This window comes from Platalea leucorodia (assembly GCF_965183815.1).
Source record: "Platalea leucorodia genome assembly, chromosome: 4".
Lineage (NCBI taxonomy): Eukaryota > Metazoa > Chordata > Aves > Pelecaniformes > Threskiornithidae > Platalea > Platalea leucorodia.
In genome coordinates this window covers 51,325,684-51,344,941 of record NC_138826.1, presented here as the reverse complement: position 1 = coordinate 51,344,941, position 19,258 = coordinate 51,325,684, and the positions used below count along the sequence as shown (strand labels likewise).

General features: G+C 37.7%; 1 protein-coding gene across 1 annotated transcript in view; it reads right to left on the bottom strand.

Annotated features, from left to right (window-relative positions):
• The window catches only part of EFCAB6 (EF-hand calcium binding domain 6), a gene marked incomplete at both ends in the record, with an annotated part of 107,012 nt that overhangs the window by 61,161 nt on the left and 26,593 nt on the right, over nt 1–19,258 (bottom strand). The window contains 6 exons of the mRNA XM_082310186.1: nt 2,915–3,075; nt 5,466–5,636; nt 10,748–10,865; nt 11,136–11,249; nt 16,414–16,562; nt 18,231–18,400. Coding sequence (XP_082166312.1) covers nt 2,915–3,075; nt 5,466–5,636; nt 10,748–10,865; nt 11,136–11,249; nt 16,414–16,562; nt 18,231–18,400 — 883 coding nt within the window. The remainder of the gene's footprint in view (nt 1–2,914; nt 3,076–5,465; nt 5,637–10,747; nt 10,866–11,135; nt 11,250–16,413; nt 16,563–18,230; nt 18,401–19,258) is intronic.

The window sequence follows — 19,258 nt, the reverse complement described above, 5'->3', positions numbered from 1 at the left end:
CGTTCTATTTAGAATGACACTAAAAAAATACCTGTGGTAAAAACCACTTGTAAATTAACGTATCAAGTGCCTCAATGCCTTTCTTCTGGGGAGGAAAAAAAAAAAAAAAAAGAAATCAAAGCTTTCATTTCTTTTGAGAAATCTAATCCACACCATATACCCTGCAGGGGAGAAAGTGTCAGGGGGGTGAGAGGGAGGGGAAAGAGTCTCCATTTTCTAGTGTTTGCAAAGCCCTGCTCAGCTAAAAGAAGTGTAGCCTTCACACAGAAAATGGCTCTGAACACTACAGAGCAACATCTGCTTTGTGAGTGTAATCCATAAAAGGCTTCCAAATGCCCTTAAAAATTGTTCCCTCTTTTCCCCAGTCTGAATGTCATCTCACAGGAAGCCATCTGGGACAAGCATGCCAGCTATTCTGCTGCAGTGATAGCAGTATTGTCCTCAAGTGCCTCAGGATGAGTCACATCAATGCAAAAGTCCAATTATAGTAGAAGCCCCCCAAAGCAGAAGTATCATTTCAAATAAATAAGACTGATGTAGCTGAACCACTGGAATTCGGAATGTAATTCAGTCACTTCATCACCTTTTACTCAAAAACCCTGCATCCCTTAAAGCACTCGTGCTAAATCCCCAATCTGGTTATGACATTCCCAGCACAGATGTGATAGTCTTAAGCCCAGTGTGTATGCATTTAGAGGAGTCAATTACTTTTTTTTTGCTTATTATTTTAAAATACAATCTTTTTAAACCTGGCATTTCTTACCACTTTAGAGCAGCGAATGAACAGTGCCATCCACTGTTTCTCTGCATAATCCACAACATTTTCCTAGGATAGTCTTAAATAAGATTTAACATAAAAATTAATGCGCATATGAAACAAAGAAATATAGATTGGTAAAAAAGTCAAAACATATTTTTAAGGACTCAGGCTAAATCATAGAATCACAACTCTAAAAACAGATTACAACAAAGAAGATTTTTCAAAATATCTCCTCACCTGTGGATGAGCCATTCTAACTTAATTAGCTATACTGTTACTCATTTATCCTAAAACCAGATACTTCTCCAATCAAGTAGGCCATCTATTGCATTGTTGAGTATAAATTCTCTCTTCATCTTATTATAAGAATTACATTTCTTCTCCAGTGTGGTCATCAAATCTCTAGAACACAACCCTGATGAATGATACTGCTAAGAACAGGTGCCTTTAGAAATGTTTACTATAGAAGAATTAATAATATGGTGTGAATGAGACCCTGTTTTCCTGGACTAAACATGGCCAATGCAAGACTATATGTCCCTGAATGTCTTTGACAATGGAATCCAAACCTTATCATTTAGATGTATATTTTAGATGCTATTCCTATAAAAAGATTCCAAACTCATCCAATCTATGGCATTGCACATCTCGCTTTGCTAAACACAGATCAGATACCTGCACTTTTCAACAATGCCACAGTTCAATAATGCAAATAAATACACAAATGTCCTCAACGTTCACCGTAACAGAAATCCTGAAAGTATTATACCCACTTCTTCCTGTGCTTTGCTAGAACACCACCTCAGTGTTGAGCGTTTTGCTAGACTGATCTCAGAAGGCTTATCTTGCATCCTTTTAAAACAAAAGCAGAACAGCCATTGACCACAATGATGAATGAATTAAACCTTAACAGTTTGCCTTTCACTGCTTTACTCTATATTATTTTCTTATAGGGAATGTTTAGAATTTCAAGTAAAGACCACTTTCCAATTCAAAGTGGCTGTAATTCCTGACTTTTCTTATAGTACAGATCTTTCATTGACACAAATAGTGGTAGAAACATTATTTAGAAAATTGTATAACTGCTGAGTCCCAGGTAATTCGAAGGATAATTACTTGTTCATGATCAATGACCACTGATTATATACTACAAAACACAGAGCTATAAAACTGACAGATGATGAAAGCATATAGTTATAACACACTGTGCTGGGAACATGACTTTTATGAACCCAATGCATAGCACCCAAAATTTTCTCTAAGACATTTATAGAAAGGAAAATGCATACAGTACAATTGGTTTTACTGATCATGCTCATGCTCATTCATATTTCAGGATCAAAGATTATTTTCCAAAAGCCATTTCCTATTGATGCTGTTGTGTTTGCTCCTCACACACAATGATCAGCAGGACACTGGGTTGTAAGGGTCAGACTGGAACTGATTTCTTTGATTTTCCTATTATGTTTTCAAAGGTAGGAAAGAATTCCACATCTTTCTGAAAGTCACTGGCTGTAAGCAGAGAGAAGTAGAGCTCCTGAGAGAGTAGATTAGACCCGATTATAACCTGACTGAAATGTTATTGCAATAAAATGACTAATACAATTCCCTCTTCTTTGGACATAGATATTTTGACCCCATGCTCCCCATGCTTGTAGCTCTTTTGACTCCCCACTCTGGGGAGCCTGCTCGTATTGAAAATGAGATTTCATGTTGACAATATTAAATTTCAATTCCTTGTTCTTTACAACTATAGTCTACTGAGGAAAGACATAACATTAATTTATTTAATTTTGTATTACATTGTGTTTTGAAATACTAAATAATGTTTGATAATGTTTTGGATCTCCAGCACTTCAGTTGTTCCTTTGTAGAAAAGGCTTGTCTCACCTTTGAAATTGCTGAAATAATGTCAAACTCACAAGAGTTCCCAACATGGAATTGTTATGAAAATAAATAAGGGATTTACAAGCTGATCGCATGAGGAATGGGGCATCTCTTCCACTGACCTTTTCTTTTCTGTATGTTTAAGGCAAACCAAAATACTTAATGCCTCCAGTTGTAGCTGTCATATTAAAAGACAGGAAGAAAGATAGGGTAAGAAAAGAAATTACTTTAAATCTGTTACAACTCACACATCATCAACTTACTTACTTCATAAATTGTTGATCTGACAAAGAGGGACAACACAGCTGTAGGACTTTTCTTAGATGACTTCTGTTAATAGTGCCAGTACACTTAGGATCATAGGACTGCAAAGCCTTATGAAAATCTTCCCAGTTTTCTGTGATTTTATCTGAAAGGATCTCCTCCACCTAACAATCAAATTAATTTGTAATGCAGGAAAGAAAAAAAAAGTATCCCTGAGGTTAAACCATGATAGTGTTACCACATGAAAAAATGTACTACAATGACAAATCTAATGTTGGAAGATGACCCCTTACTGAATATGAACCATGTTATCACAGTATTACAAGCTAGAACAAGAAGAGCAGGCTTCTTTATTTGGTTTGTTCCTTTAAGCTATTCGTGAACCATCTAATTTAAAACAAAGTTATGTTCAATGAAAACAATTTTAGTGTCGTAATTTCAAGGCATGATGCAACATCAGGCCCAAAATCTACCCTTGAAAATGTTTGTTCTGAAAACTGACTGAAAAGTGAGGGCAAGAAAGCGTGTACCTCACTTCACAGATCTGCTTCTTTAAGTGACTGAAGAAGCATGTCTACTGACTGATAACAATGCAGAGCTTTTACTGTTGTTTCTCCCCTCAGTCCTGTAAAACAAAATCCACTAGGACTGAAAGAATTGCAAGCGGCACTCAACTTACACAGGGCATAATTTGAAGACAATGGTCCTGCACAGGGGAAAATAATGACAAAATCTGGCTTACTGAACTGGCTTTATGATCTGTCTGTAGCACTGGCAGTTAGAATAAAAGTGTTTTTCACTTATAAATTGATTACATTAAAACCAGAAGGTTCTGAGAAGAAACAAACACAAGATCACATTTTGACAGAAAATCTCAGCATAATTGCAGATCTGACCAAGCACTGTACTATGCAAAATTTCAGGTGAAAGGAAGGAGGTGGAGATGCCCCTTGGGTTGTCTTAGCTGGATGGGGGCCTAGATTGATTCCAGGTCCTGGTTCTGCCCATTGCTGCTTTTAAGATTCCTCTGACCAAATCATTTCTGAGAAATGATAAAAATGAAGAGATTTCTTGAAAAAGTTGTCCTCTTTCATTTGTACAGCCTGTAATCTGCCTTTTCTACAGGATGAGCCACATTGATGGAGCTGGCATCACCACTCAGGACGCAATACAGAAGGATTCCCAGACACTCAGGCTTCCTTGCAGCTGCTTTTCATCAAGATCTGGGTACAAACCCAGCCACAGAGTCCGGAACAGACCTAGTCCTCAGGGCAGAGTCACTCTCAAAGCGTGAAATCACAGCCACCAGGGTCATGTGTGGCTACTGTGTCATCCCTGGTGGTATTTCATCCCAAGGTGACAATGGTCTGTGATGTTTAGCATTTCCTTTACCTGCCTTCTTTCATTTACTTCATTTGGGATGCTTATTTCAAATGACAAAAATGGGTAGGTATGCATACATCTCTAATATGAGCCTAACCAGCTTAATTTGTAAATCCCACTTAGTGTGCACATCAGTTGTGCATGTAGGCACTGTCAGCATTTGCATTTTCCCCAGCACGCAAATTAGCATACAACTACTAAAATTTGCCCCAGAATTTCAGCCAGACCATTATTCTACTCAAAACCAGCTGGAAGGGACTGAGCTGCTGCATCAAATGTTACTATTGTTGGAGCCATCAGAGTGGAAAGCAGCCTGTTTCAGCTCCTAACATCAAAGCGTTTCAAAGCAATGCACACCATTCAGGGCTGTTCAATGGGACCTTCTTTTTGTGCATCTAGTATCTCTCTTGACACTACTGCTCTCCTTTGAGATCTCTCAAAACCACTATCCAGACTACCTAAGACAAAGCTAAATAAGGAATTAGCCAGTTGACATACTAATGCAAACCTAAAAGAGATTTGATATTGCAAATTATGAAAAATTATGAACAGCTTCTTAATATTAGGAAGTAGATTTGCAAACTGCATCTTAGGTTATTTCTTAGAATAATTCAGTAAGCAAAAAAGTATTGACTTATTTCTGTCAAAGGAAATGGACATACTCAGGATATAACCTCTCTGTACCTTCAGTGAATGGTTCTAAAGGAAAACATGATAAGACGACTGCAAATTCAGAAGGTGTCAAAGCTGTACCCAGGAAAATATGCAATGTCTGTGTAGTATATAGCATATATTTTGAACCAATGTATATTATAGAGAATAATAGATAAAACAAGAAACAGCAAAATATCACCAAAACAGATCTGACAACTGAAAGCTAAGAAGTACTACTGCTGTTCCTCCTCTGCTGTACACACATGCGTGAGCTAGTGATTCTGCTAGAGTTTTCAAAAACCTCCAGAAACCGTGAGATTGCTTTCCAACTGATGCTTCAGAAAGAAAAGTCTAGAAGTGCTGATTATGATTATTCCATTGCTGGAAAGAATGTGAACATACTAACTTAGATAAAAACTGTATGTAGAGCATAACATTTTACCAAAACACAATCCAGCATTTTGCCACAGCCATTATAAAAGAGGTTATGACTACAGAATTAAAAGTAAACACTTACTACTGATTCTTTTACTTCAAACAAGTCTAAAAATTTATGGTAGTCAAGGTATCCAGTCTGTTCTGGATCAATTATGTCAATTAACTCCTGGAAGTCTTTATCTTTCATTTGAAATGCCAAGTTACATAAAACATGACGAAGGTCATTTCTTGTGATCTTTCCATCTCGTTTCTAAGACAAAAAAAGCAAGCATGCATAAAAAAGAGTGAACGTTTACTAAAGCAATGCTGATTCCAACATGCCATTCTACACCACTAGATCATCCTGACCTACGATAACTGAGAGCTCTGTGGCTGTTTCAATAGTCTGTGTATACTGAAACTAGAACTTTTACTCCAGTTCCCAGTGAACGCGCAACTGCAGTATTTACTGGATGGAAGACTAAAACTATGGGAATGAAACTACAATGCCCCTTCCATTACCTTGGGATAGATTATTTAGTTTGCTGGTAAACTGTGCCACAAGCGAATGGATATGTAAACTTGCTTTGCACAGACCAGCTCGCGTTCATGTCAGCTTATCAGCTACGTTTGATTCCTTACCTGGTCTGGAATCAATGTTCACACAAAGTTGTGTCTGACTGAATAGCTGCTGGATCTGAGTGAACTTGACTCAGTTCAGTTAAGTTGTTTCTAAGCTGCTGTTATCATGTACCCCAACCATTGCCTTAAGTCCATGCAGAAGTCCATCAAGTGATGTCTGTTATTAGATCCTAATATAGCTCTCAGCATATTCATAGACAGCACGAGCCTACATTTATCAGTGCTCACTCATCTGTGGCAGGATTTTCTTCATGAGTAGCTTGAAAACAACAAGCAAAAACTCAACTAAACATTTTATGTTTGAGCACAACTTTTTCTATGGCTCCAGTTTTCAGATGTGGTTCATGGCCATGACGGTCCATAAGGCCAGAGTCAATGCTGTGCAAACACTTGGGTCATTACAGAGATTTCAGTTACAGATGCAATTATAAGTACATGGTGAGCCTTGAGAAATTCTGGCTGTTGACAGTGGTGTGTTAATCCAAAACATTTGAGACCTACTGTCCTTGGACTTCCTCTTTCTTTTCTCATGTTTCCTTTGCATCTTAGTATGCATCCTTTAAAAGAGCTATAGTGCTAGGCTGGGTCTCTCGGCATTCTTGACCTGGCTAATGAGGGTGAATCAGCTCTCAGGGAGAATCTTTATCCAGGGTCTGATGTCCTGTCACATTGTCATGCCAATGGATACTCATCTGGACTGTAAGGTAATAGGCTATGGATGTGCTCATGCAACAGAATCAGGGTATTTTTATTTTGCTACGCTTAAGGCATAGTTTTTCTCTCAGTTCCCATGGCAAGTAATATCCATAATTTATGTAGGAGAGTTTTAAATATGGGTTTATACCAACTCTTTTCTATGACTGTCTATTGCATTTTATAATTTTAAATTTGTTCCTGAACTTTTACTTTTTTTTTAATTGTTTCTTTATTTTCTCTAAAGAAACCTGAGGAAAGATAATGGGGGGAAAGAAGAAGAAAGAGTGGAATAAAGGATATGGAACAATAACAGAAAAATTAGGAGTAAATAGTTCCTTCAGTGATTCAGTTTTCCTGGCTAAGCACTAGACAAATATCTTTCTGTTCATAAAATTCACCCTAAGAAAATTCTGTTTCCCTTTAGTCCCCCACAGAGATCCAGGGTGGCAGTAATAATATAGAGGATGAGCAATTATTTACTTCATCAGTTGGTCTGGGAAATACTTTAAAGTTTTGCAATCAAAAGATAATGGTCTTGTGAAACTACTATCTGGTATTTGAATTTTCTTTAGAGACAGTTGTCACTGCATTAAATCATATGGAAGCAAAACCTGATAATATACCTACCTCCCCCAGTAAATAAGTTTGGGAATCTGGTACTGAAGCTACAAAGACAGCCTGTACATCACAAGAACCCATTGTGCAGAATGACTAGGTCTTACCCATGAAGATGAAATATCTGTTACAATAAAAATAAATTACATTTTGTTCAAACTTTAGATGTTATGGGAAAGTTAAGATATACTACATCGGGATTTATTAAGCAGAATGCATTTGCTTATTTGGCCACCTTGCAATTTTAATTTTATTTGTTCGAAAGGATTTAATTTTATTGCCCAGATCATTATCTAAGTCAGTCCAGCATCAGTGATGTGACTGGGGATGCATTGGTCTATTCCAACAAAAAAAAATCATGATGTTATGTATAAATATAAACCATTCTTACATGTGTTTCTTTCACTGTGGGAGCCTCTAGATGTTGGGCATTAAATAGTTCTTTCTTCAGCCTGTCTTTCCACCATCTCGAATACTTCTGCCTTAGTTAACAATTTCATTCAGTAATGTTCCAGTTCAGTAAATGAATTAAAATCATGTAGTAAAGTGCTTTACTGAATCATGGCCTGAATGCTGTAGGCATTATTATTATCTACTGCAATGTATGAAACTGATTTCTTTTCCTATAAATTGCTGGGTGAATTCTTTCTTTTTGTGGTCATATATTTATGTATATAGATTAAATACTCCAGAGCTAAAAAGAACAGTTTTTATGTAATTATATTAGAAAGGAACTGTGATGTATCATCTATATAAAACCATCTAATAAAAAATGCCGATACTACTTCTGAAGATATCCCCAGTGCTCCTTTGCTTGTGTCAACCAGACTGAGAGCTTTAATTTTTTCAGTCTATTATTTGTTCATTCAATTCAGAAATACAGAGTCTACAATTTAAGAAGTGCAATATGTAGCAAATCAAAGTAATAAAAAAATCCAGCTTGTCCAAGGGTTGATCACAAAGTCCGGTGCATGGGACATACATATCATGACATTCTATCAAAACTGACAGAAAGGCATTTTAGCATAGTTCTGTACATCGTGAGGGCCACAGAGCTGGTAAGGATAGACAGTTCTTTATCAAAAGGTCATATTCTAGAACTAAACATGAAAAGGTAATCCAAAGTCTAGAAAAAGTCAGATGAAGTTACTTTTGAAACTGGAGTGAACTATGCAACGGTAGGCTCAACATTGTCAGTGTCACACACAAGTTGCCGTCTACCTGTCAGATGATGAACTGCAAACAGAAACCTTTTACAAATACCTGATAGCACTCTCTGTTTATATTGTATTATATGAGCTTATAATAATTACTGCACTGTTCTGATTCTCATTAACTTTACCTATCATACTGATTTTATCCCTTCATCAAAAGAGATTTGCCTTGTCTGTATTTCTCCTGTGTGCAGAGGGACCATGGGGATGTATATTCATTGCTAGGCAGTGTATTTGGACCTACACACTTATGACAAAATCAGCTGGAAGAAAAAGGGAGCAGGCAGTTGCTTGTGTGCTGGGCAGTGACATGATGAAGAATCAGAAGCATGCTGCATGGACCTATTAAAAACTTTTAGATAAGAACATGAATGTATTTAAGTCCTGGAGCAGAAGACATTCAAGTTCAAATCTATTTCTATCTCCTGACAAAAAAAAAAAAAAAAGGCAAGAAACTTAGTTTTATTAACTCTAAGACATGAAAGAATGTCTTTACTTGGTTTACATGGGTTTTTCATAATAGCAGAAAACCCACTCACACAGTTACATAAATATTTAGGAATGTTACAAATTCACGCACGTGTAGACATTAATAATGAGTTCACTGGTGAGATCACTGCTCTGTTGAACTATCACATACAGCAGCTGAGCAGGAGAATAGTATTTGCTAAAATGTTACTATGCAGACCCTAGTGTGAAAAGAAAATATGACATCCAAGAAGACTTTTCTTGTGTTGATCACATGAGACTGAACATTTTTCATAGTATTCTTTCTGCATTAAGTGTCAAAGCCAGTAGGTATTGCATTTCATTTCATCGATAAGGAAATCAGCTTTTCTGGGAGCTACCACACTTGATGATAGACTGTCATAGGCAACAAGAAAAGGTGATCCACCTGGGCCCAGAGACAGCCCTGAGCAGGAGGAAGAGTGAGGAGAGGCAACACAGAGCCAGGTTTGGAAGTGAACCCTGCATAATCAGGATATAATGCCCAACACTGAGATAACCAATGGTACCAGTCAACACAGGGATGTCAACAACTGCAAATTAACACATCTGGATCCCTCTCTTGGAAGTAGCAACTAACAGGGCTGCCCAGGACTCTGACAGAGGCAAAATGGGCAGTGGGGCCCTGCCTGTTGTCCTGGGGCAGTCTGCTGCCCGAGGAAGCGGTATACCTTACTTATGCCCAGTGGCGTGCCATTTTGACTAAGAAATGAGAACACTACAGATGCAAATGGCAGATATCAAACAAGTGTGATAGATAACAGAACCAGATAACAGAAACCTTCAAATGTAATTATAGATAACTCATTCTCAAGAAGGTCTCTTTCTAATGAGGTCTTGCAGGGGCTGATTTTTAGCCCTGTGGTATACATCCTTCTAATGCACACAGGTACATATATGTACGTGTGTGTGTTTATAAACAGAGTAAACACAGATATCTCTCTCTTTATATATATTTATATACATATATAAATACACATGTGTACAAATAACCTGAAAAAAACCCCACAACTTTAAAACATCAGATGACCATAGATAACTGAAAGACAAATAGAATGGTAAAATGACAAAGCAAAGAAACCACAGACACAGCATGTCTGGGAAGAATAAGCACAAGCAAAGAATAAGCTTCCTACATTGAGAAATGGGGAAAATATGCCAGAATAGAAGTGGAATCTTAATTATAAGAAGCAGTTACTCCTAAAGATTTGCAGGTCATACTATATAATCAAAGCATAAATAAATTGCCAGATTGATGTTAGGCATAAGGGACTCGGGCAATCCTTGGATGTAGAAACAGGATCACTTAACAGTATCTGGAAAGTTATATTATTTATTTTTCTGGTACCAGTGCAACTTGTATGAAAGCACCAATTCTCATTTCTGCCGTAACATTTCATGAAATACACAGAAAAACTAGCAGGGGTTCAAAGGCAGCCACAGGGATGATTAAAGAACTGGCCAATATGACTTCAGTGATATTGTAGGAGGTCAATAATTTTTGTTTATCAGAGAGGTTGTTACAGATTATTTAGTCCCCGGTTGCACATATCTATGTTAAAGAAACATGAAAAACAGACTCTGCGTGCTGCTGTAACAGAAAACAAAGACTGGCAACCACCAGATTACTTTGGAGCAAATACGAGACACAAATGTTTAGCTGTAAGAGTAATTAGCCAAAGCAACACCTAAAAATAATTGCTCTTACTTCATCAAGCATAAGGAATGCCTGCTTTAAAGAGGGATAAGCGTCTTGCATGTATCTGCACAGCTTCTGAAGAACAGTATCACTGGAGAAAGCTTCATCTCCTCTAGCTGGATTTACTCTGCAAGAGGAAAAAAGACAGTCTTTGCAATGCTTTCATGTCTCACCCTCTTTTGCTCACTATGTTCTTCTCAGAGCAGGAAGAATAAATCACCTCATTATGACTCAGGGTTTGATAGGATTAAAAATAAGAGTGCACTTAGAGAAAGCATTGCCAAAAGATTTTTTAACCTAATTTAATCAAGGGTGACCATCAAGTGGATACACTTTTCATCTTCACTAAATATGTATACCACAGGTTACTCACATAAAAAAGGAACTTCTTACTTACTTATGTTTTTTTCTCACAGGAATTGCCTGCCTGTTTTCAAAGGTGCTCCCAGGATCCCGGAATTTTTCTAAAAACTGTTGCCAAGAAATTTTACCTGTGGCTCTCAGTCCGAATCTGATTTTTAAAAAAGAAAACAGTTTTAAAAGATTTTCTTATAAAAACACTCTACGTTCCGAGAAGAATTTTGAGTTAGAACATCACATCATCATTATAATATCAATGTGTGCAACATTCATAATTAGAGTAAGCTTGCATAGCTTTTCTTTGTTACTAAATATGTAAACTGAGTCGACTTATTTTCTCAATTCCAAATGTCTAGCTGTGGAAGAACTAGACCCCAAGCGAGAATTCATCTAACCAAATGTACATGCCTGCACCTGAGCGAGTCACTCTAAGTTCCCTTTATAGTCATCGGGGAGAAACAGGCACTTTGAGGACAGGATTCATCTCATCCTAAAGTAGACATCTAAAACTGGCTAGATGAATCCTGCCCGTTGTTTCTCTCCAGTGACTATAAAATGGAGTCTAGGAGGAGCAGTTCAGGCGTAGACATTCAGATTACAGATGTCTAGAATGAGATAGTACTTAATGCATCCCTTCTCATTATTTACACATAACAGTAGAGAAAATAACAAGGGGAAATAGTATATTGGTCTTTTAAACGTTACGATGTTCATTGTATCCAAATTTGAAAACTTCTAAAGTACTGGAAGTGTTAAGCTATGTTAAAAATCCTGGGAAGTTAACTACTATCATATTCCATGAATAATTACTTTAAAATCAATAAGGACCTGATCCCATGACCCCCAAACCATTGGCATGTCTCCTGTTCAGTTTCAATGGTACTGCAGAAAGCTCCAATGAGCATGGCTAAACACACTCCTACTTCAGATGATGCTTTGTAGGCAATTACATCCTTCACATACTATCTGAAACATGCTGACTCGCTACTCTAGTCATCTTAGAAAAGCTTTTAAAACTCCTAATGCTCCTTAAAATGGTGGCAGATGGTGTTTAGAGCATTTGCTAATGCAGGATGCATGGGACAAAGCTAAAAAACTACCAAATGCAGTCAGAGGTATGCAAGACTTCCTGGATCTTTCACAAAAACCCTCCAGTTTTTGGACTATCCAGCAGTTTCTCAAGCTCAGCCAACAAAGCTGAAAACCAAAAGTTACAAGAATCACAGCATTCTGGCTTTGGTAAACAGCAACCTGACAGCATGGGGTATTTAATGGGCAGGGAGGGAACCTGACTTTTTACAGTGGTCCTGCCTGTGAGTAGCACGCACGCATGCACCACGGCTCAGTGGCTCAAGGGCTGAGCATCTCCCACTGCACAAGCAGCACAATTGCACCAGAGCCCAGAAGAGGGGCTGGGAAGGGCCAAGCACCAGACACTGAAGGTAAATGAAGACAGAGGCAGTGCTAGCATTCAGATTTCACCAGGGGAGCCATTTCATTCCCTGCAGGGAACGCCTTTGCCAACAATACTATTGAGGGATGGGTTATTAAAAAAAGCTGTGGGAAGGACAGATATTTCATATCTGATTATTGTATTGGATAAATGAATATGAAACAAACAGTAGGAAATAACAGATGATCTTTAAAATTAAGGCCAAGATAACAACTGTTATTTTGAGCCCCCAACTGAGAGCCCTTCACACTCAAATGTCTATGGTCTACTAAATCACTCAAATCACACTGTAGAGAGTAATTCTGCACTGAAAATGAGCAACCAGCCAAAGCTGCGTCAATCAGAGCAACAGATCTCTCCACTTCCACCTCCTTGCTCAGAAGCCCTACAATCGCCTCTCAGACTTCAGCATTGACAATTGCCAAAATCCTGGGAGCCGAAGGGAACTTGGGAAGAAATACTGATGCGGATGTGTGAAGGTCTGGCATTACTAGCTACGATTTGTGGTGCCATTGATCAGTCCACAAGGTGCAGTGGTTTTCCCCTGTTCTGCAGATGGGTAATGGATTATGGAGCTCTTCCAGTTCTGCCTGTGGCTGGCCAACACAGCACTTTTCTCTTGCAGGTTTTATCATGGAAAGGGATGAATCAGGCCCTCACAGGGGCCGGAGCAGGGTGAGGGGGAGGAACGCCCCAGCATTAAGTTTTGCGGATTAAATTGAAGAAAGCCTTATTTAGACAAAGCTAAGTCAGTGGGAATAAAAACTGAGGAAGGACTTTGGAGTATTTTTTTAATTTCAAAACAATCCCTCTTTATATTTATAATACTGGCCCTCAGATTTCAAGCTGTGCTAGAAGGGCAATAAGTACAATGTTTAGATGCTGTAGGTAGAATAACTGAGGCATGGAAAGATCATTCCAGTGCAGGGCCAGAAAAAATGCCCATCTTTTGTGACTGGTAATCCAGCATTTTATCTACTATAGTAGGCCAGCTAACTTATTAAAGTAACAAAACTAAATTCTGCATGGCTTTTTGGAAGTATGCTTATGGTTATGTCCAAGTAGAAAAGAGTATACTTCCAAAAGAATTGACTGATTAGAGCTGTAACAACATGGATACCTGGTAAAACCATGTGATCTATCATCTCATAGTGATCCTTTACAAAATACTACCCATTGAGAAATTTTTAACCATCAGTGCCTTAGCATCTGATACTTTTATACAAATCATAAATTAAAGAAATGAAGCATGAGGGTAATACAAAAAGTTTAAAACTACCTCTGCTGCTGAAAACTGTCCTTGTGTTTTTAACTGATATTATGTTCACCAAAGTCTTGATCAACTGAGCGCAATGATTTACCTCATATCACAAATAAAAGTCACCAATTAGAAAACCCGGCAGCCACCAGAAAAGGGTCTTAGAAGTCAGGCCCTGTGTTGGCAAAGCCTTCATACTGATCATGTATGATTTCCTCCCAGCCGTCAACAAGAATACCCTTCACTCACACCCCTCAACCTGTGAAGGGACACAATCCACAGCAAAGCTCCAAAACATGACCAAAATATTTCTCACACTGGAATGCTGAAATACTGTGAAATTAAATCCTTCAGTTTATGCAACTCTTTCTATAACCTCAAGTTCACGATGTTTTACTTGTAAGTGAAAGAATTTTCAAGAGTAGAAGTGATGGAATTCAGGGAATTTGGTACTCAGACGAGTGATGTCCTTTGAATGAAGTACACCTCAACGGTCTGCCTCTGATGTATTTGATCTTGCTGCAGTGGGGACATATACTGAGAGATAAGTGTGTGGGTAATCTGGTCCTAAACCAGTCAAGGATGAAATCCTAGCTGCAGTCTAAGGCAAAATTGCATCAACTTCAATGGGCCCTGAATTTTATATCAGGAGCCCATGAGATGTAAATATCTCAAACAACCATAAAATGCTGTCATGTATTATTTCTTATAAACAACTCCCTGGCACATCTCATGTCATATTATTTAAACAGAATCTTAAAAACCTTGAAATCATGTCCCTTGCCCATCAATTACTATTACATTTATTATCAGCTACAATGAAGTTACTTCATTATTAGAATTAGATGGCTATAAGGAACTTTTGCTGTTGTTCCATTCACCTGGTGGAGCTTTTGAATTACATTATCTGAGAAATATCACCTACGAGATATGGCATACATAGGCTTGAACATTTCTGTTTACAGCATCATTAAAATGTCACTATATTTTTCAAATGCTAGAGAAAGCTCCAGTGGAAGAATACAAGCAGAAACCTTTCCATTATGCAACTGTTCTTAAGAAGATTTACTTTAAGATTTAAACTAGCAAGTGACATGAATTGAAAAAAAACCATAATAGCAATTTTTTGACAAAGTAATAGTTGATCATTGTTATATCACACTGTGAATGACTAGAAGCAAATCAGATTTATCTGCTGAATGCACAAAGCAATATGGTTACTGCAGATGACACTCTCATACAGCACCTGCTGCTGTAAAACGTATACCTGCACTGAGCTCTTTACAGCTAACTAGTGCATATAAAGAAAAAAATAACTCAACTGATTATTTACATGGATGATTCTATTCTTTCAACAATTTAAATAGATAAACTATGAATTGTGGAATCATTAAGCAGTAACGCATGATCTGCTTACTGGCCTCCTCACACTGTATGATTTGCGTGCCTTGTCCTGTTGTTGTAAGCTTAAGTGATACTTTGGAGTAAAAATGCTGTGTAAGAGTTAAGTGTTCTTCCTTTCTCTTTGACTGGCCATATGCCCTTGGCACTGTTGCCAACAAGTATAAAGTATATTCTGGCAGTTTTCTTCTCACAGTTTTTGGTTTCTAAGTAGAAAAGATTAATCATGAGAGACCCTGGTCTAGATTTAACCAAAAGCCACAAAAACATCCATTCCTATGATATTTTGGCTTTAAAAAGGAAATATGAGTTTAGGAAGCTAGTCAGCATATGCTGAAGTGATCACATCCAGGAAATCATGTTTTGGAAAATGTCCTGTGGCCTAAACTCTGTCTGCTGAGATCCTTGAGGCTGGGCTGGCAAATGTTTTCTATCCATTTATCTTCTATACACTATACCGCCCACAAGATGATTTGAGTTTTGGTCATAATACTACAAAGATGCCTGTTTAAAGTAAAATAGTACATTGACTTGAATCCAGTAGTTGGCATGATTTCTCAACCTTGACAGCAGTTCTAATAAAAATATTTATAACATCAAAACCCAATTTCAAAAGATTTTATCCTTATTTTAGCTTAAGTTCAAATTTCCAGGTATGAAATTGCTTTATTATGCAGCACAGAAGTGTCCCTTCAGTTATCTTTTCCAGTGACTGACAATGAGCAGTGCAGAGTGAAAGCTTTCAGCATTAGTTCATTCATTCCCTTTAGTTTCACTTCTTCCTCTTTTCCTTGCCACACCAACATATTTAAAAGGGAGACGCTTGTGGAGTCACACTGTCACCATGCAAATATGGTGCTAGCAGTCACGAAGCTGCTCTTCCAGCAAATTCACACCATCCCACATCACTAGTCATTTGAATGCAAGAGAGTAATGCTCTCTTTCGGAAATTAAATACAAATTTGTGAGCAAACAGAAGTAAGAAAGCAGTAACTAAAGCTTCGACTCCATTAAACCTATCTACCTTACTACAAAAAACCTGGTTTTATACCCAGCTATATCAGCTTTTACATACTGTGTCATACATACTGCAACACAGGCACAAGTAAGATGAATTAATGATGGTAGTCACAAAAAGCAATAATAAAGTTATAAGGCAGCAGCACTAAAAAATGTCCCCTAAGAAAATAATATGATTCTTACCTATTCATTAGCTCTTGAAAAGTTTCATTTGGCAAAGGAAATATAAAGCCATTTATGACTGACTTCAAGTAATCCAAAGACACAAATCCACTCCGACTGACATCAATTGCTCTGAAGGCTTTTTCAATGTCCTGGTAGGCTGAACACAGCTGTAATGAATACAATTTATAGTGTTTTGTTCAGAAAAATCAAGTTCATGAAGCTTTTAAAACAATAATGTATTTTTTACAAGACCTTTTCAAATGTTCTTCTCCGTGAACTGATCAAATAGGTTACCCTGGCATGCTCTGACCGTCAGATGTTTAATTAATAAGCTCACTACAAAACAGTATTCCCAATCACATACTCTCAAATGACAAGTCAGACAAGTTTCTCAAATAATAACTGCCTCAAAATTCAGAGCTAAAAATACTTGGTGGATCACCCTGCTTGATAACACCTGTCTTAACGTAACATTAAAACCATTCATGGCATAACCTAGTATCAAAGTTCCCTTAATTAAAATGGGTCATTAGCACAATGAATACTGGAAAATGTTAGAAGACATGGAATAGTGAACCTAGCTGTTGTATAAACATATCACATATTTCTTTGATTATTTTTTTAATTCATGGGCTGTTGCAAAGGAGCTATGTGGATGTGTTTTTGCTTATGGGAGTTGTACAATGCCTGAAAGTTGACTTACTGCAGATTTTGATAAGGCTCATAAAACAATAGGAAGACTGGTTTGTTTTTCTGAAATGTTAGCTCACACTGGGTTGTTGAATACTGCAAGCATCCCTGAGGCTTTTCTCCCCCCACCATTTTTTGACAAGTATCCCATCTGCTTCTAAGCTGATTATTGTTCATTCAAAACTGCTGAAATCACAGTGTAAAGATAATGTATAGAAAGCCCAAAATAAACATCGAGGACTGGGAGGCCTTGTAAGGTGAGACGCACTGTGCTTCCAATCCAGGCCTTGACCTCCATATCAAAGATATACAAAATGAAAAAGGGTCAAGATGTTGAATGTCCCTGTAGCCTTGTTTGTCCCTCCTCTTCTGTCTTTTCAAGGCTGAGAAAGCACAGTTACAGGTCTGTGTAATTGAGTTTGTAATAGAATATGCAGTCTTGATGCACAGTATTAGCTTCTCTTTTCTTAGAGAGTCAGGATTTTCATGACAGGAAGGCACAAGAGTTAGCATTGGAAAATTTTGTTTCTTTTCACCTTACCATAAAGCAGGTGGAACACAGTTACGTTGCATCATCACACTCCTCAACCCTCTTCAGTTAAGATCACATCTAAGGGCATGTGGAGAGGTCATTTGCCATGTCTATTCCAGTTCTGCTCTCTATTCTAAGCTTGCCACCACGTATAAAAAAAAGTGTTTCTGCAGTAGCAGCTATCCACTAATAATTTATTTCACAGAGGTCAGAAAATAATTGTCAGACAATGGTAACTAGTCATTACTCAGTGTAAGTCATTACTTACTTTGATCTGACAGTGGTCTAGCAATTCACATTATGAAACACCTTAGCCATCGAGCTTCGATACGCTCTCATTTTCTTTTAGCCTAAGGAATCTGGAGTTCCAATACATACATTTTTAATGGTGTGAATCTAATAAGCAAGACTGGAACACACAAAATAAAACAGAACTGGTGCTTCTGCTAACTGGCTTTAAAAGCAAACAAGAAACCCTGTGCGTGGAATTTGTTCCTAAAAGAAGTTGGCATAATTAACTAGCCTCAAAGCTTGGCAATTTTCTTTTCCTGTGATGCTGGCTCAGCTCCTCCACCTGTCAAAGTATTCTGAAGTATTAATGGCACCCCCTTACCTTTTCTCTAAATGCCTTCTCAGTGCGATCCAGACTGCACTCTGTCACAGCACACTCAGCTGGTGAAGACTGTAGAAAAAGTTTTTTCTGCTTCTGTTCCTTCTCTTTTATTTTCTGGCAGATTAGCACTGTTAAGAAAACTGATCTAGCAAAGTCTGCAGCTTTGTCAGCTTCAAAGAAATAAAGCCATCTAAAACTCTTAAAGACTGTTTTCGTTAACTGGATAAATCTTTATGTACAAACAGACTAAACCAAACCTGAAATACAACTTTATTTCAAACTTGATCAGTAGTTCAAAATTATGCTAACAAATCTGTGCATTTGTTGTAGTAGTTTTTCATCTCATATTCCTTTTAAAACATAATACACATAACTTACAATTTTAATAGGTAACATTATTACATTTAATATCAGAAGGTACCACTAGAAACTAACTCCCTCTCTTTGTCAGTATGTTTCCGGAATGATCCACTACCAAAAATACATTTTCAGGAACTGGAAGACAGTGTCCTTATAGGCCTTTGATAATATACATGCCTATTGACCTTGAAAAGGCTCTTTTCTTTTCCATTTCCTTCACATGCTCCCGTCTCACTGTCCTTAGTTTCCACAGTCCTTGGAAGAGCTTCCAGTTACTCTAAGTCAAACAGCCCTCCTCAATGATTCCCCAACAAAAAAACCCGACACCAAAACCAAACCAATTCTGTGGAATATTTATTTCAGCGGGGCTGAGCAGCTCATTTTGTGATGGTGGTTTGTTGTATACTGTTCTACTTAATGTGCTGTTGGCATGTACACTCTTTTGGGATAACGATTCTGCTATGGATGTGTTACATTTGATTCAGACCATAGCAGTCACAGGACAAGACACAGGCATTTTGAGAACCTTATGCACAAAGAGTATGCGCACCAAACTCTTTCAAAGGTTATTCCACTGGTGCTGTATAGGAAAAAAATGCTGTTCTGTATGGAAAAGGATACCGAAGTGTGACTACTCTGTGCTTTGCGCATGCTCTCCACTGTTCCCT